We start from the raw sequence: 27,850 nt of genomic DNA, 5'->3' as shown, positions 1-27,850 counted from the left end.
TGCTTTACCCTCATCTACATATCTAGTGAACACCTCGAAAAATTCGATCAAGTTTGTTAGACACGATCTCCCCAACAAAGCTGTGCTGACTATTCCGGATTAATCCCTACCTCTCCAAGTGGAGATTAATCCTGTCCCTCAGAATTTTTTCCAATAGTTTCCCAACCACTGATGTTAGACTCACCAGCCTGTAATTACCTGGTTTATCCCTACTACCCTTCTTGAATAATGGTACCATATTCGCTGTCCTCCTGTCCTCAGGTACCTCTCCTGTGGCCAGAGAGGATTTTAAAATTTATGTCAGAGCCCCTGCTATCTCCTCCCTTGCCTCACATAACTGCCTGGGATACATCTCATCTGGGCCTGGGGATTTATCCACTTTTAAGCCCACCAAAACAGCTAATATTTCCTCCCTTTCAATGCTAATATGTTCAAGTATATCGCAATCCCCCTCCCTGATCTCTACACCTACTTCGTCCTTCTCCATAGTGAACACCGATGAAAAGTAATCATTTAAAACCTCACCTATATCCTCCGGCTTCATACACAGATTGCCACTTTGTTTTCTAATGGGCCCTGGTCTTTCGTTGCTTATCTTCTTGCCCTTAATATACTTACAAAATGCCTTAGGATTTTCCTTTATCTTGTCTGCCAGTGATTTTTCATGTCCTCCTCATTACTTTTTTAGGTATCCCCCTATGCATTCTACACTCCTGTAGTGCCTCTGCTGTTTTCAGCTCTCTGAATCTGCCATAAACCTTTTTTTTCCTGATCCAATCCTCCATATCCCTTGACATCCAGGGTTCCCTGGAATTGTTGGTCCAACCCTTCACCTTAATGGGTACATATTGGCTCCTGTTGAATCACGGAGCAGTATTGATGGGCTGAATGTCCTACTCCTGATACTATGTTTCTATGTTCCTCTGTTCTTCCTCTTTATTAACTATACTATCAACTCAGATTTGTCTGCAAATTTTGAAATTGTACTTCTGCTTCCTGAGTCCATATTGTTTATGTAAATGGTGAACGACAATGTTCCCAGCACTGATCCTTGTGGAACACCACTTCCCACCTTCCACCAATCTGAGGAAATCACAGAACTGTTACAGTGTAGAAGAAGGCTATTTGGCCCATCCTGTCCACACTGGCTGTCTGAAAGTGCAACTACTTCAGTTCCATTCCTCTGCCTTCTCCCCATAACCCTGCACATTCTTCCTTTTCATATAACTGTCCAATTCCCTTTAAATGCTTCAATTAAGCCTACCTCCACCACTTTCTCAGGCAGTACATTCCAGATCTTAACCACTCGCTGCATGAAAAAGCTTTTCCTCATGTCACTTTTGCTTCTCTGACCAGTTACTTTAAATCTGTGCCCTCTTGTTCTCGATCCTTTCACAAGTGGGAACAGTTTCTCTCTATCTACTCTGTCCAGAACCCTCATGATTTTGAATACCTCGATCAAATCACCTCTCAGCCTTCTCTTCTCCAAGGAAAATAGTCCTACCTTCTCCCATCTAACTTCATAACTGAAGTTTCTTGTCCCTGGAACCATTCTCATGATTCTCTTCTGTACTCTCTCCAATGCCCTCATGTCTTTCCTCAAGTGCGGTGCCCAGAATTGGACGCAATGCTGCAGCTGAGGGTGAACTAGTGTCCTATAGAAGTTCAACATAACTTGCCTGCTCTTGTACTCTATGCCTCTAATAATAAAGCCCAGGATACTGTTTGCTTTATTAATTGCTCTCTCAACCTGTCCTGCCACCTTTAATGACTTATGCCCATATACACCTCGGTCCCTCTGTTCCTGCACCCTTTTTAGAATTGTGCCGTTTCTTCTATATTGTCTCTCCATGTTCTTCCTACCAAAGTGAATGACCTCACATTTCTTTGCATTGAACTTCATTTGGCATCTGTCTGCCAGTTCCACCAACTTGTCTAGGTACTTTTTAATATAAAATAAAAACAAGAAATGCTGGAACCACTCAGCAGGTCTGGCAGCATCTGTGGAAAGAGAAGCAGAGTTAACGTTTCGGGTTAGTGACCCTTCGTCAGAAGGTACTTTTCATAGGGACTTTTTAAGTTCTACCCTATTCTCCTCACAGTTCATAATGCATCCAAGTTTCGTATCATCTGCAAACTTTGAAATTGTACCCTGTACACCAAAGTCCAGATCATCAATATATGTCAGGAAAAGCAAGGGTCCTAACACTGATCCCTGGGGAACTCCACTAAAAACCTTCCTCCAGCCCAAAAAACATCCATTAACCACTGCTCTTTGTTTCCTATCACTCAACCAATTCCATATCCAGGTTGTTACTGTCCCTTTTATTCCATGAGCTATAATTTTGCTCACAAGTCTGTTGTGTGGTACTGTATCAAATGACTTTTGAAAGTCCATGTGCACCACATCAACAGCATTGCCTTCATCAGCCCTCTCTGTTACCTCCAAAAAAAACTCAATAAGGTTTGTTAACGACAGAAATGTGGAGGTTGTTGAGGGAGCACTTGCTATGACTGCTGGATAGGTTTGTCCCGATGAGGCAAGGAAGGGATGATAGGGTGACGGAACCTTGGATTACAAGAGATGTGGAACAGCTAGTCAAGAGGAAGAAGGAAGCTTACTTAAAGGTGAGGAAGCAAGGATCAGACAGGGCTCTGGAGGGTTACAAAGTAGCCAATAAGGAAGGGAAGAATGGACTTAGGAGAGCTAGAAGGGGACATGAAAAAGTCTTGGCGAGTAGGATTAAGGAAAATCCCAAGGCGTTCTACACTAATGTGAGGAACAAGAGGATGGCCAGAGTGAGGGTAGGGCCGATCAGGGATAGTGGAGGGAACTTGTGCCTGGAGTCAGAGGAGGTAGGGGAAGTCCTTAATGAATACTTTGCTTCAGTATTCACTAGTGAGAGGGACGTTGTCGTTTGCGAGGACAGCGTGAAACGGGCTGATATGCTCGAACAGGTTGATGCTAAGAAGGAGGATGTGCTGGAAATTTTCAAAGACATGAGGATAGGTAAGTCCCCGGGGCCAGACGGGATATACCCAAGGTTATTACGGGAAGTGAGGGAAGAGATTGCCGCGCCTTTGGCGATGATCTTTGCGTCCTCACTGTCCACTGGAGTAGTACCAGATGATTGGATGGTGGCAAATGTTATTCCCTTGTTCAAGAAAGGGAATAGGGATAACCCTGGGAATTACAGACCAGTCAGTCTTATGTCAGTGGTGGGCAAATTATTGGAGAGGATTCTGAGAGATAAGATTTATAATTATTTGGAAAAGCATAGTTTGATTAGAGATAGTCAGCATGGCTTTGTGAGGGGCAGGTCATGCCTCACAAGCCTTATTGAATTCTTTGAGGATGTGACAAAACACATTGATAAAGGAAGAGCAGCGGATGTGGTGTATATGGATTTTAGCAAGGTGTTTGATAAGGTTCCTCATGGTAGGCTCATTCAGAAAGTAAGGAGGCATGGGATACAGGGAAATTTGGCTGTCTGGATACAGAATTGGCTGGCCCATAGAAGACAGAGGGTGGTAGTAGATGGAAAGTATTCAGCCTGGAGCTCGGTGACCAGTGGTGTTCCACAGGGATCTGTTCTGGGACCTCTGCTCTTTGTGATTTTTATAAATGACTTGGATGAGGAAGTGGAAGGCTGGGTTAGTAAGTTTGCCGATGACACAAAGGTTGCTGGAGTTGTGGATAGTGTGGAGGGCATTTGTAGGTTGCAACGGGACATTGACAGGATGCAGAGCTGGGCTGAGAAGTGGCAGATGGAGTTCAACCTGGAAAAGTGTGAAGTGATTCATTTTGGAAGGTTGAATTTGAATGCAGAATACAGGCTTAAAGACAGGAGTCTTGGTAGTGTGGAGGAACAGAGGGATCTTGGGGTCCACGCCCATAGATTCCTCAAAATTGCCACCTAAGGTTGTTAAGAAGGCATATGGGATGTTGGCTTTCATTAAGAGGGGGATTGAGTTTAAAAGCCGCGAGGTTATGCTGCACCTCTATAAAGCCCTGGTTAGACCACACTTGGAATACGGTGTTCACTTCTGGTCGCCTCATTATAGGAAGGATGTGGAAGCTTTAGAGAGGTTGCAGAGGAGATTTACCTGGATGCTGCCTGGACTGGAGGGCATGTCTTATGAAGAAAGATTGAGGGAGCTAGGGCCTTTCTCATTGGAGCAAAGAAGGATGAGAGGTGACTTGATAGAGGTGTACAAGTTGATGAGAGGCATAGATAGAGTGGATAGCCAGAGACTTTTTCCCAGGGTGGAAAGGGCTATCACTGGGGGCATAATTTTAAGGTGATTGGAGGAAGGTTTAGGGGAGATGTCAGAGGCAGGTTCTTTACACAGAGAGTGGTGAGTGTGTGGAATGCACTGCCAGCGGTGGTAGTAGAAGCAGATACATTAGGGACATTTAAGCGACTCTTGGATGATAGTAGAATGAAGGGTATGTAGGTAGTTTGATCTTAGAATACGTTGAAGGGTCGGCACAACATTGTGGGCCGAAGGGCCTGTACTGTGCTGTACTGTTCTATGTTCTATGTTAAACATGATTTTCCCTGGAGGGACATCGGGAGAACACACAGGACAGCTGGAGGGACAACGTCAGTAGAGCATGCAGGACAGCTAGAGGGGCAACATCGGGAGAACATGCAGGACAGCTGGAGGGACAACATCGGGAGAACACACAGGACAGCTGGAGGGACAACATCTCCACGTTTTATCACTTTAGATTTGCAAGAAATAGATTGCATGACCGGTTTGCGGAACACCTCCGCTCAGTCCGCAAGCAGGACCCTGAGCTTCCGGTTGCTTGCCATTTCAACACTCCCCCCTGCTCTCATGCTCACATCTCTATCCTGGGATTGCTGCAGTGTTCCAGTGAACATCAACGCAAGCTCGAGGAACAGCATCTCATTTACCGATTAGGCACACTACAGCCTGCCGGACTGAGCATTGAGTTCAATCGTTTCAGAGCATGCCGGCCCCCCATTTTACTTTTATTTTTAGTTATTTTTTTCTTTTTTACATTTTTTACAAAATTTTTTCTGTTTATTTCATTACATCTTGGTTTGCTCAGTTTGCTTACCCACTGTTTTTTTTCATGTTTGTACTTGCTGCTGTTCAACTTTCAGTCCGTTAACACCCTATTTGTACTAATACTTTGTCTTTCAACACACCATTAACACATTGTTTGCCTTTGCTCCATGACCTTTTGGTCAGCTCTGTGGTCTTGTCCAATCTACACCTTCTCCTTTGTTATCTTTTGCCCCACCCCTGGCTCACTTGCTTATAACCTTTGACATTTCTAATATTTGCTAGTTCCGAAGAAGGGTCACTGACCCGAAATGTTAACTCTGCTTCTCTTTCCACAGATGCTGCCAGACCTGCTGAGTGGTTCCAGCATTTCTTGTTTTTATTTCTGAATGAAGGAAGAGTGGGAGCATCAGTCAGTGTGATATCAAAATGAGTGTGGGTCACGAACCGGAGTGAAACACCTGACCCCATTGACCATGTATGACTGGGAGTATCTGTCAGAGTGAAATTGTACTGAGTGTGGGTCACTAATCGGAGTGGAACACTTGATCCAAGTGACCATGTATTACTGGGCATATCTGTCACTGTGGAATTGTACTGAGTACAATTTGTACAATCCAATTCTACTGTGAAATCATTGATTTCAGGAATCTGATCTCTCCGTTCTGTTGTGTTTAATTTCCATTTTTTTGTTAAAACTTGGGCATGTATATTACAAATATAAAAGAATTTTATGGATATTTAAACATCTGGAGATAGCTGAACTTGGTGGATTTTTTTTTTAAAGGTCAACATGAGATTCCTGGTTTTGAGCATGAAAGAAATCCTGGATAAAAGTGATTTCCAGTAAAAATAGTAGGGGGTTTGAATTAAGAGTTATTCTTTATTGTGGCATGAAAGAATATATTGCTGGCATGAGACTTGCTGGGAAAAGTTAGTTTCAGTTTGAACTGTTAAAATCCACTGGTTTTGGACTAAAGCAGACTTTTGGAATTTGATATGGACCTGCCAGGAGTTCAGATTAAAATTGTTTCCTCTCTTTGAAGAATCCCTGTTCTTGAAAAGCAAAAGGTTGCATGAAGTTGTACTGTTACCTCCTGTGTTGTTGAAGACATCTTGAATGATTGCAGAACCCTTGCATCTTAAATAAATGGACTTTGCATCGAATGTTTAAGAACTGACACCTCTGTTGCTGCACCCCAATGGAAGATTTATGTGAAGTCTTTTGCAGTTGATTGGTTTTGAATGCCGACCCAAAACAGACTGTTCATCAGCCATGCCTGGAACGACTCTGAGTGGCATACAAATATTCGACTTTGGTACACCTTGACAAAACAAAAGACTTCCATCTCTTTAGAGTTAAAGTTTTTTTTATTCCTTCGATTTCTTTGGATACAAACATACGCTTTTCCCAGCTAACCGGTTTTTGTATGTATGAGAGTGAGGGCGAGTGATATAAAAATGCACAGCTTTAATATTTCAAGTTGCATATATATGTATGTATGTATGTGTATGAAGAGATATATATATATATATATATATAGATAATTTTGTTTATTAAAGAAACCTGGTTGGTGTGCTTTATTCTGGGCACAAATAGAGTTTCTGATTGGCTGTTTCAGTAAGTGAGAAAATTTATTGATATGCTGTGACCTGTGGAGAAGTGGGACTGAATTAACAGTGCACTCCTTCCATCTCAGTCAGGTCAATTCTATGAAGCTGCCTTTGTGTTTTAACAATGTAGTTCATTGCAAAGTGGTCATTGCTGATGTTTGGTAATAAGTGTATGTGAAATGTCTTGCTATTGCTCTGTCTCCTATTGAACTGCTCCAACAGAAACTTACTGAGAGTGAAACAGCAAGACAGCACAGTGTCAGCATTCTCATCCTGTGTATAATGACATTTCTTACTCTGAGTATAGTTACTGCAAACACTTTAGTGATTTTAGTGATGATTAATCCCCTTCCCCCAACATGGTCCTGAGAATCTATGGGTCATGAGTGGTAAATTGTATTATCTGTCTATTGCACAGGATGAATATTGGGCTGTGTTTATTGAATCGTCCACTTCTGTAACTGATTATGGTTTGACGGATCAGTTCTTGTCTATGATTCATAGTCTCGACACATGTAACCTGTATCAATCCCTGTCCTTGGCTCAGTGAGGTGTGTCCCTGTGAGGAGAGACACCTATAACTGATGAACAGACATATTGGGTTTTCAGTGTACAGAGATCAGACTGAGGGCAGTAAGTAATAACATCAGTAAATTGTTAATGATAAAATAAATATTGCACTTCTCTCAGTTCTGGTATAATTCTGGTTAAAGTAATTGTACCTTCTCCAGTGCATCAATATCCTTCCCGAGTCCATATTGTTTCTGTAAATGGTGAACGACGATGTTCCCAGTGCTGATCCCTGTGGAACACCACTTCCCACCTTCCACCAATCTGAGGAAATCCCTTTAACCCCTACTCCCTGTTTTCTGTTTCTGTAGCCAGCTCACTGTCCATTCTGCTGCTTGTCCCCTAACTCCACTTGCTCTGAGATTAGTCATGAGTCTGCTGTGTGGTCACTTATCGAAGACCTTTAGAAAATCAATGTATATTACATCATCTATATTAGTCTTATCCACTCTTTCTGATATTATTTAAAGAATTTAATAAGGTTGGTCAAGTATGACATTTGTTTTAGAATATGTGTTGATGACTGTTACGTTATGTGTTTCTAGATGTTTCTCAGTTACATCTTTGAATAAGGATTCCATTATTATTTCTATCACTGATATTGTGCTAACTGGTCTGCAGTTTGTTAGACTTGTTCTATGTTCTAATGATTATTAATGAACAGAAACTCGTGCTTCTGCTATCTCCACCTTTGTTTTTTGATATGTTATTCACTATTATTTGACAGTTTCGTTCCTCCTCTCAGAGATCTCACTCCCTTCTTCAGGCTTCCTCATCCTCCTTCCTCATCCACTGGGACATTCTGGCCCTGAGTGTCCCACAACACAAGAGACTTCCTTCCTTCTGAGCTCGGAGCTGTGCTGCAGAATTCCATTTACATTTCTGTCCATGTCAGTCTGCCCCTCTCTGCTCCAAAGTCCAGTAAACCCGAGCTCTCCTTAAACTCACAGTGGATGGGATCTTGCTTGACATACAAGATGGCTGTTTCCCGGCCAGTTTCCCTCCAAGATATCCTGCTGGTACATTCTGAGGACCCCCTTTGGAATTGATTCATTTTGATTAATTCACTCACAATTGCTGCTGGCTCTTGACTGGAAATGAAAACCCTCACAAGTTCCTGATCCTGATCTCTGTACGGGGACCTTGTTGTAAAGTATAGGTGCGTGGACCTCGAGTGTAAACATTGGGATATTCCACACTCTGATGTTGTCACTCTGGGAGCTGTGTGGGTCCTAGCTATGCTGCCTTTGTGTAGGATATGTGGACCATTCTTTGTTCCAATCCGACTCAGCTCCACTCCTTCACATATTTTTCCGTTACTTTGATGACTGTGCTGGTGTCATTTCCTTCTTTTGTCTTGAACTGGAAATGACATCAACTTTGCTTCTAATTTCCATCTCTCCCTCGTCTTCACATGGTCCGTCTCTGACACTTCCCTGTCCCGACTTCTCCACCTCCATTTCAGGGGATTGGCTGTCCACTGTCAAGTGCTGCTTGATAGTACTGTTGATGACACCTTCCATCACTTTACTGATGATTGAGAGTACACGTGACTCCAGGATTATATGTTGTCTCCCTGGTGCTATGGTCAAGGATATCACGGAGCGGCTACAGGACATTCTGAAGGAGGAGGGGGAGCAGTCAGAGGTCGTGGTACACATTGGTACCAACAACATAAGGAGAAAGTGGGAAGAGGTCCTGCAACAAGAATTTAGGGAGTTAGATAGCAAATTAAAAAGCAAAACCTCAAAGGTTGTAATCTCTGGAGTGAGTATAGGAATAGGAGGACAGGGCAGATGACTGTGTGGCTGAGGAGTTGGTGCAGGAGGGAGGCCTTTAGTTTCCTGGACCACTGCATCTATTTCTGGCAAAGGTGGGACCTATAGAAGTTGGACGGGTTGCTCCTGAACTGGAATGGGACCAACATCCTTGCTGGGATGTTTGCTAGTGCTGTTTCGGAGGTCGGTGGGGGTGGGGGGTGGGGTGCGGTTAAACTAATCTGGCAGAGGAATGGGATACAGAGTGGAGGTACAGTAGGGGGTGATGAACAGTCAAATATGGAAGAGAAACTGAGTCATTCTGGAAGGCAGAGCAAATATAGACCTGTTGAGGCACAAGTGAAAAATGTAAGGCTGGATTGCATATACTTTAATGCAAGGAGTCTTACTAATAAGGCAGATGAATTAAGGGCATTGATTAGCACATGGGATTATGATATTATTGCTATCACAGAGACATGGTTGAGGGAGGGACAGGACTGCCAACTCAATATTCCAGGGTATAGAATCTTCAGGCGCAACAGGGGAGGGGATAAAAGAGGAGGTGGCATTGCACTGTTGATCAAGGAGTTCATTACTGCAGTAAGGAGGGAAGACATCTTAGAAGGTTCCTCAAATGAGGCCATTTGGGTAGAATTTAAAAACAAAAAGGGGGCAATCACTTGGCTGGGCGTGTACTGCAGGCCTCCAAACAGTCAGGGAGAGATAGAGGAGCAGATATGGAAGCAAATCTCAGAGAGGTGTAAAAATAATAGGGTTATAATGGTAGGAAATTTCAACTTCCCCAGTATCAACAGTGATAGTCTTAGTGCAAAAAGCTTAAAGAGGGGAGCGGAATTCTTAAAATGCGCACAGGAAAGCTTTTTGAGCCAGTACGTAGAAAGTCCTACAAGAGAAGGGGCAGGACTAATCCTAATCCTAGGGAATGAAGCTGGACAAGTGGTAGAAGTGTCAGTGAGGGAGCATTTCGGGATAGTGACCATAACTCTACGATTTAAGTCAGTTATGGAAAAGGGCAAAGATGAGCCAGAAATAAAGGTACTGAATTGGGGGAAGGCCGATTTCAATCTGTTAAAACAGGATCTGGCCAAAGTGGAGTGGGAGTACCTACTTGTCGGAAAGTCTACATCAGACCAGTGAGAGTCAAAGAGGAAATAGTGAGGGTTCAAAGCCAACATGTACCCGTTAAGGTGAAGGGTAGGACCAACAAGTTCAGGGAACCCTGGATGTCAAGGGATATAGATTATTGGATCAGGGAAAAAAAGGAGGCTTATGGAAGATTCAGAGCGCTGAAAACAGCAGAGGCACTAGAGGAGTATAGAAAGTGTCGGGGAGGTACTTAAAAAAAAGTAATTAGTAGAGCAAAGAGGGGACATGAAAATATATTGGTGGGAAAGATAAAGGAAAATCCTAAGGCATTTTATAAGTATATTAAGGGCAAGAAGATAAGCAGGGAAACAGTAGGGCCCATTAGGGGCCAAAGTGGCAATCTGTGTGTTGAGGCCGAGACATAGGTGAGGTTTTAAATGATTACTTTTCATCTGCGTTCACTATGGAGAAGGACGATGTAGGTGTAGAGATCATGGAGGGGGATTGCGATATACTCAAACATATTAGCATTGAAAGGGAGGAAGTATTAGATGTTTTAATGGGCTTGAAAGTGGATAAATCCCCAGGCCCAGATGAGATGTATCCCAGGCTGTTATGTGAGGCAAGGGAGGAGATAGCAGGGGATCTGACACAAATTATCAGATCCTCTTTGGCCACAGGAGAGGTGCCAGAGAACTGGAGGACAGCGAATATGGTACCATTATTCAAGAAGGGTAGTAGGGATAAACCAGGTAATTACAGGCCGGTGAGTCTAACATCAGTGGTTGGGAAACTATTGGAAAAAATTCTGAGGGACAGGATTAATCTCCACATGGAGAGGCAGGGATTAATCAGGAATAGTCAGCACAGCTTTGTCAGGGGGAGATTGTGTCTAACTAACTTGATTGAATTTTTCGAGGAGGTGATTAGATGTGTAAGTTTAGTTTAGTTTAGAGATACAGCACTGAAACAGGCCCTTCGGCCCACCGAGTCTGTGCCGACCATTAACCACCCATTTATACTAATCCTACACTAATTCCATATTCCTACCACATCCCCACCTGTCCCTATATTTCCCTACCACCTAGCTATACTAGGGGCAATTTATAATGGCCAATTTACCTACCAACCTGCAAGTCTTTGGCATGTGGGAGGAAACCGGAGCACCCGGAGGGGCCCATGCAGACACAGGGAGAACTTGCAAACTCCACACAGGCAGTACCCAGAATTGAACCCGGGTCGCTGGAGCTGTGAGGCTGCAGTGCTAACCACTGCGCCACTCATGGAGATGAGGGTAAAGCAGTTGAGGTAGTCTACATGGACTTCAGTAAGGCTTTTGATAAGGTCCCGCATGGGAGATTGGTTAAGAAGCTAAGAGCCCATGAGATCCAGGGCAATTTGGCAAATTGGATCCAAAATTGGCTTAGCGGCAGGAAACAGAGTGTAATGGTCGAGGGTTGTTTTTGCGAGTGGAAGCCTGTGACCAGTGGTGTACCACAGGGATCGATGCTGGGACTGACTTAATGATTTAGATGTGAATATAGGAGGTATGATCAGTAAGTTCGCAGATGACACGAAAATTGGCAGTGTCGTAAATAGTGAGGAGAAAAGCCTTAGATTACAAGACGATTATAGATGGGCTGGTAAGATGGGTGGAGCAGTGGCAAATGGAATTTAATCCTGAGATGTGTGAGGTGATGCATTTTTGGAGGACTAACAAGGCAAGGGAATATACAATGGATGGTCGGACCCTAGGAAGTACAGAAGGTCAGAGTGGCCTTGGTGTACTTGTCCGTAGATCACTGAAGGCAGCAGCAAAGGTAGATAAGGTGGTTAGGAAGGCATATGGGATACTTGCCTTTATTAGTCGAGGCATAGAATAGAAGAACAGGAAGTTTATATAAAACGCTGGTTAGGCCACAGCTGGAGTACTGTGTACTGTTCTGGGCACCACACTATAGGAAGGAAGTGCTTGCACTGGAGAGGGTACAGAGGAGATTCACCAGGATGTTGCCTGGGCTGGAGGATTTCAGCTATGAAGAGAGACAGAAAAGGCTAGGGTTGTTTTCCATGGAGCAGAGAAGGCTGAGGGGGGACATGATTGAGGTAGACAAAATTATGAGGAACATTGATAGGTTGGATATGAAGAGACTTTTTCCCTTAGCGGAGAGGTCAATAACCAAGGGGCATAGATTTATGGTAAGGGGAAGGAGGTTTCGAGGGGATTTGAGGAAAAATATTTTCACCCGGAGCGTGGTTGGAATCGGGGACGCACCTCCTGAAGGGGTGCGAGAGGCAGGAACACTCACAACATTTAAGAAGTATTTAGGTGAGCAATTGAATGATCATAGCATACAAGGCTGCGGGCCAAGTTCTGGAAAATGGGATTAGAGTAGTTAGGTGCTTGATGGCCGGCACAGACACGATGGGCCGAAGGGCCTGTTTCTGTGCTATCTAACTCTATGACTCCATGACACTGATGGAGCGGTAATTGGCTGGCTTGGACATGTCCTGCTTTTTGTATACAGGACATACCCTGGCAATTTTCCACATTGCCGGGTAGATGCCAGTGTTGTAGCTTTATTGGAACAGCTTGGCTAGGGGCACGGCAAGTTCTGGAGCACAGATCTTCAGTACTATTGCTGGTATATTGTCAGGGCCCAGAGTGTTTACAGTATCCAGTGCCTTCATTCGTTTCTTGATATCACGCAGAGTGAATCGAGTTGGCTGAAGTCTGGCATCTGTGATGTTGGGGACTTCAGGAGGAGGTCGAGATGGATCATCAACTCGGCACTTCACCTGAAGATTGTTGCAAATGCTTCAGCCTTATCTTTCATACTGATGTGCTGGACTCCCCCATCATTGTGGATGGGGAAGTTTGTGGAGCCATCTCCTCCAGTTTGTTGTTTAATTGTCCACCACCATTCACGGCTGGATGTGACAGGACTGCAGAGCTTAGATCTGATCCATTGGTTATGGGATCGCTTAGCTCTATCGCATGCTGCTTATGCAGTTTGGCATGCAGGTATTCCTGTGTTGCAGCTTCACCAGGTTAACACTTCAAATCCTGTCCTTACTGTCTGGGTCAGATACAGAGAATGTTTGATCAGTAATTTCCAGTCTCTTTTCCCTTCTCTCTCTTACAGTTAATTTACTGGCAATTGTGATCCTGTCCCGGGGAAAGTGCGGTCTCTCCACCTGCACCACTCGCTACCTGGTGGCCATGGCAACGGCGGATCTACTGGTCATTATCACTGAGCTCATACTGTGGACGATCAGTTTTTATTATTTCCGTGGATCTTTCCTAAATATCACCCCTGTGTGTAGTGTTAACATTGTCCTGATTCGTGCAGCCACAGACTGTTCTGTCTGGTTCACTGTCACTTTCACCTTTGATCGATTTGTGGCCATTTTTTGCCAGAAACTGAAAACAAAATATTGCACCAAGAAAACTGTGGCTGTGGTTCTAGCAACAACCTGTATTCTGCTCTGTTCAAAAAACATTCCCTTCTACTTTGCATATGAACCTGGAGAGATAATCGACAACGTGCCGTTTTTCTGTTACACAAAGCCAAGCTATTATATTGAGCCCGGATGGGTGGGATTTGATTGGTTTGAGACAGTTTTAACCCCATTGCTCCCATTCGCTTTAATCCTGTTGCTCAACACTCTGACAGTCAGACACATTTTAGTGGCCAGTCGAGTCCGTAAGGGACTGAGGGGTCAGAGCAAGGGAGAGAATCGCAGTGACCCAGAGATGGAGAGCAGAAGGAAGTCTGTGATTTTACTCTTCACCATATCCGGCAACTTCATACTTCTGTGGTTGGTGCATGTTATAGAATTCTTCTATTATCACGTTACAGGAACAGATAAGAAGGATTACACTGATTCTGAATATATACTTCAAGAAGTCGGATGGATGCTGTTGAATTTAAGTTGCTGCACGAACACATTTATTTATGTGGTGACTCAGTCCAAGTTCAGAGAGCAGGTCAAGAGCGCGGTGAAATATCCAGTTACATCAATTATTCAATTAATGAATTAACAAAACAACTGAGAACAGCCCAGAGGTGCGTCCCAGTGTTTCTCGCCCATGAATGGAATATTTATCCCCAATAGGAAAGAGGTGACCAACAGCTGGATGGCCTGTAATACACTGGCCGGGGGTGGGGGTCACACATGGCAAAAAGCAGGGAGGTGGCAGGCAAGAGGTGACCTTTGGAGCAGTGAACATAAAGCGGGCTGGAGGAGACTCAGTGCCCTGCAGGAGAGGAGGGGAAACAGCCGCCATAGTCTCTCCACCACCTCCATTGATTACATTCTAAGTTCCTGACATCTACTCAGAAAACAAAACTTGTTCTCACAAAAGCAAAATGCTACAGAAACTGAAAAGAATTATGTCAGCTGATTGTTATGACTTGTTTTATTTTTTGGAGATACTTTATTGCGTCCATCTAATTTCCTTCCCCCACTGCCGTCTCTCTCTCTCTCCCTCTCTACCCCCAATCAGATGGTGGTGTTGGTGGGGGTTGTTGGGTGATTCTGGAGATGCCAGAATTAGAGGATCGCAGAGATCTTGGAGGATTGTATGGGCTGGAGGAGGTTTTAACGATAGGGAGGGATGTAGGGGCTGGAGAAGGTTACTGAGATAGGGAGAGGTTGTAGTGGCTGGAGGAGGTTACTGAGATAGGGAGGAGTTGCAGGTGCTGGAGGAGGTTACAGTGATAGGGAGGAACGCAGGTCTTGAGGAGGTTACGGTGATGAGAATCAAGGCCATGGAGGGATTTGAGCATGAGGATGAGTATTTTAAAATTGAGTTGTTGTTGGACCAGGAGTGAATGTGGGTCAGTGAACACGGGGAGAGATGGCTGAATGGGACCTGCTGTGAGTTAGGACACAGAGCAGCAGGAGAGTTGGATGAGCTGAAGTTTACAGAGGGTGGAAAATGGGAGGCCAATCAGGAGAGCGTTGGATCAGTCAATTTTGGAGATGATAAAGGCATGGATGAGGACTTCATGAGGATGCAGAAGTTATAGAAAGGGAGAAACTTAGAAAAATCATCATCACTGGGGAAAAGGTAACAAGGAAAGTGGATAATGGGGATCCTGTAGATGTAGTATATCTGGACTTCCAGAAGACATTTAATAAGGTGCCGCACAAAAGGTTAATACACAAGGTAAGATCACATGGGGTTACGGGCAATTTATTAGCTTTGGATAGAGAATTGGCTAAGCAACAGAAAACAGAGAGTTGGGATAAATGGTTCTTTTTCTGGTTGGCAAGATGTAACTAGTGGGGTGCCACAGGGTTCAGTCCTCGGGCCCCAAATATTTACAATCTACGTTAATGACGTTAAGTTTACAAATGGATATGGATAGGTTAGGTGAATGGGCCAAAAGTTGGCAGATGGAGTTTAATGTGGATAAGTGTGAGGTTATCCATTTTGGTCGGAAGAATAGAAAGGCAAATTATTATCTAAATGGAGAGAAACGTCAGAGTGCTTCAGTGCAGGGGGATCTGACTGTCCTCGTGCATGATTCACTGAAAACTAGTATGCAGGTGCAGCAGGTAATAAGGAAGGCAAATGGAATTTTGGCATTTATTGCTAAAGGAATAGAGTATACAAGTAGGGAAGTGTTGCTGCAACTGCACAAGGCATTAGTGAGACTGCACCTGGATTATTGCGTACAGTTTCGGTCCCTTTACTTGAGGAGGGATGTAGTTGCATTGGAGGCAGTTCAGAGGAGGTTCACTGGACTGATTCCAGAGATGAGGAGTTTGTCTTATGAAAACAAATTGAGCAGTTTAGGCCTTTACTCTCTAGAGATTAGAAGAATGAGAGGAGATCTAATTGAAGTATGTAAGATGATTAAGGGAATTGACAAAGTAGACTTAGAGAGGATGTTTACTCTTGTGGGGAAATCTAGAACAAGAGGTCATAGTTTTAGGATCAGGGGTAGCAGATTTAAAACAGAGCTGAGGAGAAATTACTTCTCTCAAAGGGTCGTGAGTCTGTGGAATTCACTACCCCAGAGTTGGTGGATGCTGGGCCATTGAGTAAATTTAAGGAGGAGATAGATAATTTTTTAATTAGAAATGGGTTGAAGGGTTATGGAGATTGGGCAGGAAAGTGGAGTTCAGGCCGAGATGAGATCAGCCATGATCGTATTGAATGGCGGAGCAGACTAGAGGAGCTGAATTGCCTACTCCTGCTCCTAGTTCTTATGTTCTTACATTTATGTTCTTAAAAAGAAATATTTTTAAAAATGAGGGGGGTGATTTCTTTGGCATCCACAAAATTGACAATGAATCGGGATTCAAAATAGATGTCTAACAAATTGGACAAAATGCAGATTCAGTGGGTTCAAATCAGTCAATTTTTGCCACCATTTTCAGCAAATTACGATGATAGTGAAGACTGGGATTGTATATTGAACAGTTTCAGTTGTATCTCATCATGAATAGTTTGAAGGGACCTAGTGCAGACAATAATGCAAAAAATATGCAGGTAGTGGCTATTCTGTGGAATTTGATAGGAGCACACTGCTATGGAGTAGTGCAAGACTTGGTTTCACCAGACAAATCCAGCAGCGAATCATGCTACGGAAAGAGCTGAGTGGCAGAGAGATGAAAATTTGTTGACCGAGATCAAGGGCAGGCAGACTCTATCAGTGATTATGTTGTGCAGTTACAACACTTATTGCTAAATTACAAATACTGGGACAAATTGAATGAAAGCCAGGGTGATCGTTTCATTTGTGTCTACGGAGTGAATCCACATCGCTCAAGATTATGGGAAAAGTGAGTGAGGACCTGAGGCTAATATTTCGAGTGGCAGTGGACCTCACACTCACATGTGAAGTAACAGCGGGGAGACGAGAACTGACCCACCGCTGACGGGAGTTGAGCTGAAGCTGAGAAGATCAGACACCATAGTAAACACCATGCATGGAAAGCACAAAGGGATTTTCAGAACAAGGTGAAGAGCAGTGACAAGCAAAAATCATATTCAATGTGGAAAGAATCACCACCCTGACGTGTGTTGGTTTAAATCAGCTAGTTGCAGACGGTGCTCAAAAAACGGACACATTGAGAGAAAATGAGGAAGCCCAAGGAAAGATTCAGACACAACAGAACCAAACAATGAATCTGAGGCAAAGACAGAGTTAGTTTTTATTCATTCATGGGATGTGGGCGACGCTGGCCAGGCCAGCATTTATTGCCCATCCCTAATTGTCCTTGAGAAGGAAGTGGTGAGCTGCCTTCTTGAACCGCTGCAGTCCATTTGGAGTAGGTACACCCACAGTGCTGTTAGGAAGGGAGTTCCAGGATTTTGACCCAGCAACAGTGAAGGAATGGCGATATATTTCCAAGTCAGGATGGTGTGTGACTTGGAGGGGAACTTGCAGGTGGTGGTGTTCCCATGTATTTGCTGCCCTTGTCCTTGTAAACAAAGACAGAATACAAATATAGACATTCACAAATTGGATGAAGATACATGTGGTAGTGAGAATGAGAATAACGGTACTCATCAATATGCCTATACTGTGTTGAAGTTGTACGATGTTGTAAGTTTTAACAAAGGGGTAACTTCAATAGAGATGGAGGGTAGGGTTGTTACCATGGAAGTTGGTACAGGTCCAGTGTAACAATGGTACCTTTGGCCTTCTATGGAGCCAACATAGCTTTAATGACAGCTGCAAATCCAGATACTAAAACTAGAAAGGAGTGTAGGGAGAGTTATAATGAATTTTTGTCATTAAAGCTATAGCCTGGTCTGCTATACTTTCAGTCAGAGTCCTTTCCTCTGCATTAGCTTTGCGTACCCCAACAAGTGGGCGGCATAGTGGCGCAGTGGTTAGCACCACCGCCTCACAGCTCCAGCGACCTGGATTTGATTCTGGGTACTGCCTGTGCGGAGTTTGCAGGTTCTCCCTGTGACCACGTGGGTTTCTGCCGGGTGCTCCGGTTTCCTCCCGCAACCAAAGACCTGCAGGTTGACAGGTAAATTGGCCATTGTAAATTGCCTCTCGTGTAGGTAGGAGAATGGTGGGGATGTGGTAGGGAATACGGGATGAATGTAGGATTAGTATAACTGGGTGGTTGTTGGACGGCACAGACTCGGTGGGCTGAAGGGCCTGTTTCAGTGCTGTATCTCTCTATGACTCGAAGTCCTATGTGTTTACCTCGCAATTTACAGCACTCTGAATGAAGGTGATCCATTTTGTGGCAATGATAACACTTTGGCTTGCGAACCTCACTTCTACCCTCAGCATCTTCCTTTCTGACCTGAGGAGGTGATCCTGGGGAATTCCCAGCTGTTCCTTCCTGTCCCCGGCTACTTGTCTTCCTTTCACTCTCCCAAATTGCACTTACTCACCAATAACCTGCTCACCGATTCTCAGTTTGGGTTCTGCAGGAGCACTCAGCTTCAGACCTCATTACAGGCTTGGTTAAAACATGGACAAAAGAGCTGAATTCCAGAAGTGAGGGGAGAGCGACAGCCCTTGACATCAAGTGTGGCACCAAGGAGCCCCAGTAAACCAGAATACAATGGGAATCAGGGGGAAAACTCTCCACTGGTTGGAATCATAACTAGTACAAAGGAAAATGATTGTGGTTGTTGGAAGCCAATCATCTCAGTTCCAGGACATCACTGCTGGAGTTTTTCAGGGTCATGCCCTGGGCCCAAGCATCTTCAACTTCTTCATCAATGACCTTCCCTCCATCCTAAGGTCAGAAGTGGGATGTTTGCTGATGATTGTAGTGTTCAGTTCCATTCTCAACTCCTCAGATCCTGAGATGTCTGTGTCCACATCCAGCAAGACCTGTACAACATCCAGGCTTGGGTTGTTAAGTGACAAATACATTCACATCACACAAGAAGGAAACAATAACCATCTTCAACAAAAGAGTGTTTAACCACCTCCCCTTGTCATTTAATGTCATTGCCATTGTTCAACTTGTCACCATCAACATCTCTGGGTATTCCCATTGACCAGAAATTTAACGAAACCAGTCCCATTAATGATGTGGTTGGAAGAGCTCGTCAGAGACTTGATATTCTGCCGTGAGTGACTCACCTCCTGACTCCACAAGTCTTTTGACCACCTACAAGTCAGGAGAGTGATGAATTATTCTCCACTTGCCTGGATGGTTGCAACTCCAACAAAACTCAAAAAGCTTGAGAATGAAGATGGTCGCCAGCAGTACGTTGCTTCAGGGAGTTCCTCAGGACAGTGTTCTAAGACCAACCATCTTCCACTACTTCATTAATGATCTTGCTTCCAACATATGGTCAGAAGTGGGATGTTCGCAGACGGTTGCGGTGTTTAATCCATTCTCAATTTCTAACATAACAAAGCAGTCGCACACCCAGCAAGATCTGGGCAACATCCTGGTTTGGGCTGATAAATGGCAAGTAACATTTACGGGAAACAAGTGTCGGGCAATGACCATTGCAAACAAGAAGGAGTCTAACCACCTCCTCCTGACATTCAGTGTGATTATCATTATTAAACCATCCCCATCTGCAGCCCGAGTGCTACTATAGCAGCAGCAGCGGAATTAGAATCCAGCACAATCTGTAACATCGTCGCCCGGCAGATCCCTCACACCGCCATTATCCTCAAACCATGTGACCAACCTAGTTCAAGGAGCAGTGAAGGAGAACCGGCCAGAAACAGCACCAAGCAGACCTGAAAATGAGGCTTCAACCATTTGAAGCTACAACACAGGACTGTATGTGTGCAGAACAACAGAAGTAGCAAGCTACAGACAGAGGCCAGTGATCCCCTAATCAATGGATCAGAACACCGTTCTGGTGACATCCAGTCATGACTGGGGGTGAACAATTAAACAACTAACAGTAGGTGGAGGCTCCATGAACATTCTCATCCTCAACGATAGCTGAGACCAGCGAGTGAGTGTAAAAGACAAAACTGTAGCATTCACCCCAATCTTCAAACAGAAGTGTAGGGTGGATGATCCATCTCAGCCTCCTTCTGAGGTCCCCACCATCACTGACGTCAGTCTTCAGCCATTCAGTTCAATCCACATGATATTAAGAAATGGCTGGGTGCACTGGATAGAGCAAAGGCTGTTGCCCTATAACATCTCAGCTGTAAAGCTGAAGGCCTGTACTTCAGAACTAACTTCATCTCTAGACAAGATGTTGCAGTTCATCTACAAAACTGGCATCTACCATATAGGTATGTCCTGCCCACAAAAAACAGGACAAATCCAATCCTTTCAATTACAGCCCCAGCAGCCTACTCTCAATCATTAGCAAAGTGATGGACGGTGTCATTGACAATGCTATCAAACACCGTTGTCATGATATGCAAAGTGCCTTTAAGGCTATAAGAGATCAATACTTCTTCAAGGCAGCCAGCTTTAGATGCAACCAGAAGGTGCATATTGGTTGCCCTGGATGCAGCCACACAGAGAGGGAGAACAGAACATACAATATTGCCATTTAACTTTGAAAAAATTGGCTTTGCAGAGACAGTTGATACAGACACAGACTGTTCTGGCACATGAAGGAAAGAGAAGAGCTCTCTCAGTCTATTTGAACCTTATTTATTATTCCCTTTCAGAATTCTGAAAAGTCAAGCCAGATTAATTTTTAAAAATAGCTATTTGTCGATCTATTGTGTTCATCGCTGGACAGAAAAAGAATTTGATGCTTCAACTACTGAACTGTAATTGCTGAACTCCTACCGTCAGATTCTTCAGGCCTTGAAAGACTTCAAGCAACCTTGGACTGTTCCACATTGGAAGATTCCACTTAGTCAGGAGCGTAAATCCACAAAGACTTTATTGTTATTCTATTTTATTTTTCGGGCAGAACATTAAACACCAAACTTCTGATAGTTCGGGTATATGTATACAAATGCAGAAGTTAGATTCTTTAAATAAGTTATAAGGTCTTTAGATATTGGTTTATCATAGTAGTGTTTAAGATTTTAGTTTTTTTTTCAAATAAACGGTTAATTTGTTGATATATAAGTTACCTGGTTTGATTTACCTTATTCGAGGGTTATTCGGTTGTTAAATTCGACGGCTGCTTTCTTTGATTTGGAAAGCTTAAAGGTATATGTTATGCAACATGTGGGGTGTAAGGACAGAATTGACAGTGCATTGCTCCCACCACAATCATAAGATCATAAGAACTAGGAGCAGGAGTAGGCCGTCCGGCCCCTTGAGCCTGCTCCACCATTCAATAAGATCATGGCTGATCTTTTCGTGGACTCAGATCCACTTACCCGCGCTCCCACCGTATCCCTTAATTCCTTTATTGTTCAAAAAGATATCTACCTTAGCTTTAAAGACGTTTACTGAAGAAGCGTCAACTACTTCACTGGGCAAGGAATTCCATAGATTAACAACCCTCTGGGTGAAGAAGTTCCTTCTTAATTCAGTCCTAAACCTGCTCCCTCTAATCTTGAGGCTATGCCCTCTTGTCCTAGCTTCACCTGCCAGTGGAAACATGCTCTCTACTTGTATCTTATCTATTCCCTTCATAATTTTATATGTTTCTATAAGATCCCCCCTCATTCTTCTGAACTCCAATGAATATAATCCCAATCTACTCAGTCTCTCCTCATAAGCCAACCCCCTCAACTCCGGAATCAACCTAGTGAACCTCCTCTGCACCCTCTCCAGTGTCAGTATATCCTTTCTCAAGTAAGGAGATCAAAACTGCACACAGTAGTCCAGGTGCGGCCTCACCAGTACCCGATACAGCTGCAACATAACCTCTCTGCTTTTAAACTCAATCCCTTTAGCAATGAAGGACAAAATTCCATTTGCCTTCCTAATTACTTGCTGTACCTGCAGACCAACCTTCTGCGATTCATGCACAAGGACACCTAGGTCCCTCTGCATAGCAGCATGCTGCAACTTTTTACCATTCAAGTAATAATCCTTTTTCCTGTTACTCCTACCGAAATGAATGACTTCACATTTATTAACATTGTATTCCATCTGCCAGACCTTTGCCCACTCACTCAATGTATCCATGTTCCTCTGCAAAGTTTCACAGTCATCTGCACACTTTGCTCTGCCACTCATCTTAGTGTCATCTGCAAACTTTAACACCCTACACGTGGTCCCCAACTCCAAATCATCTATATAAATAGTAAATAATTACGGTCTCAACACCGATCCCTGAGGCACACCACTAGTGACTGATTGCCAACCAGAATAGCACTCATTTATCCCCACTCTCTGCTTCCTGTTAGTCAACCAATCCTCTATCCATGCTAATACTTTACTCCTGACGCCATGCATCCTTATCTTATGCAGCAGCCTCTTGTGCGGCACCTTGTCGAAGGCCTTTTGGAAATATAGGTACACCACATCCACTGGGTCCCCATAGTCCACCTTGCTCGTAATGTCATCAGAGAATTCCAAAAGATTTGTCAAGCATGACCTGCCCTTCATGAACCCATGCTGCGTCTGCCCAACGGGACAATTTCTATCGAGATGCCCTGCTATTTCTTCCTTGATAATAGACTCGAGCATCTTCCCCACTACAGAGGTTAAGCTAATTGGTCTATAATTCCCCATCTTTTGTCCACCTCCCTTTTTAAACAGTGATGTCACATCTGCTGTTTTCCAATCAACTGGGACTACCCCAGAGTCCAGCGAATTTTGGAAAATTACTGTCAGTGCACCTGCTATTTCTCCCGCCATCTCTTTTAGTACCCTGGGATGCATTCCATCAGGGCCAGGAGACTTATCAATCCTTATGCTCCATTAGCTTGCCCAACACTACCTCTTCCGTAATAATGATTGTTTCCAGGTCCTCACCTACGTTCGTCTCTTTGTTAATTACTGGCATGTTATTAATGTCCTCCACTGAGAAGACCGATACAAAATACCTGTTCAATGCCTCGGCCATTTCATCATATCCCATAACTAAATTCCCCTTCTCATCCTCTAAAGGACCAACATTTACTTTAGCCACTCTTTTTCGTTTTATATATTTATAGAAACTTTTGCTATCTGTCTTTATATTCTGTGCTAGTTTTTTCTCATGTTCCATCTTACTTTTCTTCATAGCTCTTTTTGTAGCTTTCTGTTGACCTTTAAAGTTTTCCCAATCTTCTAGTTTCATGCTGCTTTTGGCCACTTTGTATGCCTTCTCTTTCAATTTGATAACCTCCCTTATTTCCTTAGACACCCATGGCAGATTACCCCTTTTCTTCCAGTCCTTCCTTTTCACTGGAATATACTTTTGCTGAGCACTTTGAAAAATTGCATTGAAAGTCCTCCACTGCTCGTCAACTGTCCCACCATAAAATCTTTGTTTCCAGTCTACTTTAGCCAAGTCCTCCCTCATTCTATTGTAGTCCCCCTTGTTCAAGCACAGGACCCTGGTATTGGATTTTATCTTCACACTCTCCATCTGTATTCTAAATTCAACCATACTGTGATCACTCCTTCCAAGAGGATCCCTAACTATGAGGTCATTAATTATTCCTGTCTCATTACACAGGACTAGATCCAGCATAGCTTGCTCCCTCGTCGGTTCCATTACATACTGTTCAAGAAAACTATCACGATACTCTCAACGAATTCCTCCTCAAGGCTACCTTGACTGAGCTGGTTTGACCAATCTACATGTAGATTGAAATCCCCCATGATATTTGCCGTACCATTTTTACAGGCATATATTTTGATTTGGGGGCTGTGTTTTGAGCGGTTGTGCCACAATATTATTAATTGGAGGCTTGTTCGTGGTCAAATCATATTTTAATTAAATGGCTTACGTCTGGAATCAGAATCAGACTAATTTGGAGGGCTCATGTTTGGAATGATATTAATAGTTCATTTATGGGATAACGTATAAATTGGAGTCTTGCATCGGGCATCATATAAATTGTTCTCGCGGCTGGGATCATATCATTTGGAAATTTAATTGTTTTGATCTAAATCTAATGCCAATTACAAAGAAATACAAGGAACCAGGTCTCTTGTATAATAAGGTACAGTCTACACCATAGTAATGGCATTAGCGGTTGCAGGAGAATTTTTGGGAAAGCAGAGTGTTTCCCTGAGTGACTTGATAACTTTAACTAAGAACAAATTAAAAGAATTGGCAGCAAAATTGTGTTTGGAATTGAAATTAGGTGCCAAATAAGCAGAGATAATTAACATAATAGACCATCATCTGGGGAGAGGAGGAGGAAGAGGAAGATGGAGGAGGAAGAATATGAGGAACACGAAAGCAGCAGGTCAGAGAGCGATGCAGTGGTATTGGCTCGGATACAGTTAAAAATGAAAAAGAAACTTGAGGCAGAAAAAGAATTAAGGAAACTTGAAGATTAGAGAGAAAGTGAAAGAGAGGAGTGGGAATTTAAGTTAAAAGAGATGGAATTAAAACAAAGGGTTAGTCTTAAATCCAGGGAAAATTCAGGTCAGGAAAAAAGCTGAATTCAGCTCAGTACCCTGCGAAACATTGTTTACATTTATACAGGCTCTTCCTAAGTTTGAGGAAAGGCACGGCAGAAGAATTTTTCATATCTTTTGAAAAAAATAGCCAAACAGATGAAAAGGCCAAAAGAAAGCTGGACATTGCTTTTGCAAAGCAGGTTCGGAGGCAGAGCTCATGAAGTTTATGCCATATTTCCTGAAGAGGCTTCTGCAGATTATGAGATGGCAAAAAAAATGCTATTCTTGCTGCGTATGAGTTAGTCCCTGAAGCTTACCGTCAGAGGTTTCGGAACTTATGGAGATTGGCTGGTCAAACATATTTAGAATTTGAGAGGGTGAAGCAAATTACTTTTGACCATTGGATATGGGCATTAAAAAATGGAAACCACATTTGAGAACTTTCAAGAATTGATTCTCTTAGAAAAGTTTAAAAACTCCATTCCATCAATAGGGAGAACTCAAAGATAACCTGAAAGTTTTGAAAGCTAGGCAAGCAGCAGAGATTGCTGATGATTTTGAGCTTTTGTCCGCCACCCCCACAAACCCGAGAAGGATAGAAAATGGGAGAGTGAAAGGAAGGCAAGTAGCCAGGGACAAGAAGGAACAGCTGGGAACGCCCCAGGATCACCTCCTCAGGTCAGAAAGGAAGGTGCTAAGGGTAAAAGTGAGGTTCACAAGCTAAAGTGTTATTATTGCCACAAAACGGGTCACCTTCATTCAGAGTGCTGAAAATTGCGAGGTAAACTCATAGGACTTGTTGGGGTACGCAAAGCTAGTGCAGAGGAAAAGACTCTGACTGAGAGTATGGCAGACCAGTCTGTAGCTTTAATGACAGCTGTGAAACCAGATACTAAAACTAAAAAGGAGTGTAGTGAGAGTTATAATGAATGTTTGTCGAAGGGGAGAGTAACTCCATATCCTGTAAGTGAGGCAGGAAAACCTATCATTATACTCAGGGACACAGTGGCAGCCCAAATACACTTGCTGGGAAAAGATATAAGGTTTTCACCAGAGAGTGCCTTGAACGCGAAAGTTTTAGTTAATTGAATTGACGGGGTGTATATACCCGTACCTTTATATGTCTTCTTTTCTTTCTTTCTTTTGGGCCTCCTTATCTCGAGAGACAATGGATACGCGCCTGGAGGTGGTCAGTGGTTTGTGAAGCAGCGCCTGGAGTGGCTATAAAGGCCAATTCTGGAGTGACAGGCTCTTCCACAGGTGCTGCAGAGAAATTTGTTTGTTGGGGCTGTTGCACAGTTGGCTCTCCCCTTGCGCCTCTGTCTTTTTTCCTGCCAACTACTAAGTCTCTTCGACTCGCCACAATTTAGCCCTGTCTTTATGGCTGCCCGCCAGCTCTGGCGAATGCTGGCAACTGACTCCCACGACTTGTGATCAATGTCACACGATTTCATGTCGCATTTGCAGACGTCTTTATAACGGAGACATGGACGGCCGGTGGGTCTGATACCAGTGGCGAGCTCGCTGTACAATGTGTCTTTGGGGATCCTGCCATCTTTATATAAAGTATGCCTAAAGAGCGACTTAATATCTGGGATAGTAACTGTAGGTGTTGTCCACAGTTTGCCAGTAAAGGGAATTGATCTACTCCGAGGAAATGATTTGGCTGGACCAAAAGTATCAGTTTCTCCTATAATTACAGAGGAACCAAGTGAAATTAAAGAAACTGAACAATTGCAGGAACAAGTTTCGGGAATATTTCCTGTGTGTGTAGTCACCCGAGCAAAGACTAAATAGGATCCATTGTCAGAGGTAAAATGGGCAAAACAAACAGATAGCCAAGTATCTGAAACTTTATTTGGGGATTTAGATAATCCAAATGAGATGTTTACAGATCATCTATTATTGCAGCACAGCAAGCTGATCCAGAGATGTACCGAATGGCACACATGGCTCTGTCAGAAGCTAAGGTGAACGGAGTTCCGGAAGGCTATTAATTGTCAAACGGGGATTTGAGGAGAAAATGGAGACGACCCCATAGACCTGCCGATGCAGACTGGACAGTTGTTGAACAGATAGCGTTACCACCTAAATATCGCCAAAGATTTTTCAGGTTAGCACACGACATTCCTTTTGCAGGACATATGGAAATTTGGAAGACCAAATCATGCATAAGCCAACATTATTACTGGCCAGGTCTTACAAACGATGAGACACAATTTTGTAAGACATGCCATACCTGTCAAATGGTGGTAAAACCTCAACCTACCATAAAACCGGCACCACCAGCTCCTATACCAGTGATTGAGGAGCCATTTAGCAGGGTGTTAGACTGTAGGACCCTTGCCAGAAACAAAAGCGGGGCATCAATGCATACTTACTATCATGGATATGGCTACTCAATTTCCAGAGGCTATTCCTTTGAGGACAATTACTGCTAGATCACTCATAGAAAAGTTAACCCAATTCTTTACAAGATATGGGATACCACTTGAAGTTCAATCAGATCAAGGTTCTAATTTCATGTCTAGGATATTTCAAAAAATCATGGACAATTTGGGGATTAGACAGTTGAAATCTTCAGCATATCAGCCACAGACACAGGGAGCTTTAGAAAGATTTCACCAGACTCTCAAACATACTGTCACGAATATCCACATGACTGGGATAAAGGACTAGACTTTCTTTTATTTGTCAGCAGAGACTCACCGAATGAATCTACAGGCTTCAGTGCTTTCAGTGGTTTACAGACACGAAGTAAGAATTCCGCTAAAACTTTTAAAAGCCAGATTCTTGGAACAAAAGAATGAATCTTAGATACTAGACTATGTATCTGTGTTCCAGGAAAGTCTCACAAAAGCTTGCAGTGTAGCTTCGGGACAACTTAAAGCATCCCAAGCCAATATGAAAAAATGGGCAGACAAGAATGCAAAAGCCCATGATTTTTAACTAGTGGATGAAACATTGGTGTTGTTACCATTACAGGGAGAACCATTAAAAAGCATGGTTCAGTGGCCCATAAAGAGTGATCAAAAGAATGGGTAAGGTAGATTATTTGATTGACACCCCTGATCGCTAGAAGAACTGATTGTGTCACATCAATATGCTAAAGCAATATTATCACAGGGAGGAGGCAGTACAGGTATGTCAGGTAATCGGGACTGTTGAGAAGGAAAAGGATCGTGAGGATGAGGCAGGAGCAGTCCTAGGAAATTCTCAGAATGAACCTCTAACTATCAGATCAGCAAATACAGAATGTCGAGGAAAATTAGATAATATGCGTTTGCATTTAGAGGGAAAACAGTGTGAAGACCTAACCAGGCTTTTCACAATGTCTCAAAGTGTTTGTAGGGATAAGC

General features: G+C 43.4%; 1 protein-coding gene and 1 pseudogene across 1 annotated transcript; one reads left to right on the top strand and one right to left on the bottom strand.

Moving 5' to 3' along the window:
* The window catches only part of LOC137345790 (nuclear factor 7, brain-like), a 59,438-nt pseudogene that overhangs the window by 21,186 nt on the left and 10,402 nt on the right, over positions 1-27,850 (bottom strand).
* On the top strand, positions 2,536-14,136 carry LOC137346326 (probable G-protein coupled receptor 139). Its single transcript, XM_068009817.1, has 5 exons — positions 2,536-2,737; positions 2,891-3,010; positions 5,379-5,452; positions 7,073-7,200; positions 13,212-14,136. The coding sequence occupies exons 1-5, from the start codon at positions 2,536-2,538 to the stop codon at positions 14,134-14,136; spliced, it is 1,449 nt and encodes a 482-aa protein (XP_067865918.1).

Source organism: Heterodontus francisci, chromosome 29 (genome assembly GCF_036365525.1).
Source record: "Heterodontus francisci isolate sHetFra1 chromosome 29, sHetFra1.hap1, whole genome shotgun sequence".
Lineage (NCBI taxonomy): Eukaryota > Metazoa > Chordata > Chondrichthyes > Heterodontiformes > Heterodontidae > Heterodontus > Heterodontus francisci.
Note: the sequence above shows the minus strand (reverse complement) of the source record. Positions and strands in the feature narration are given on the sequence as shown.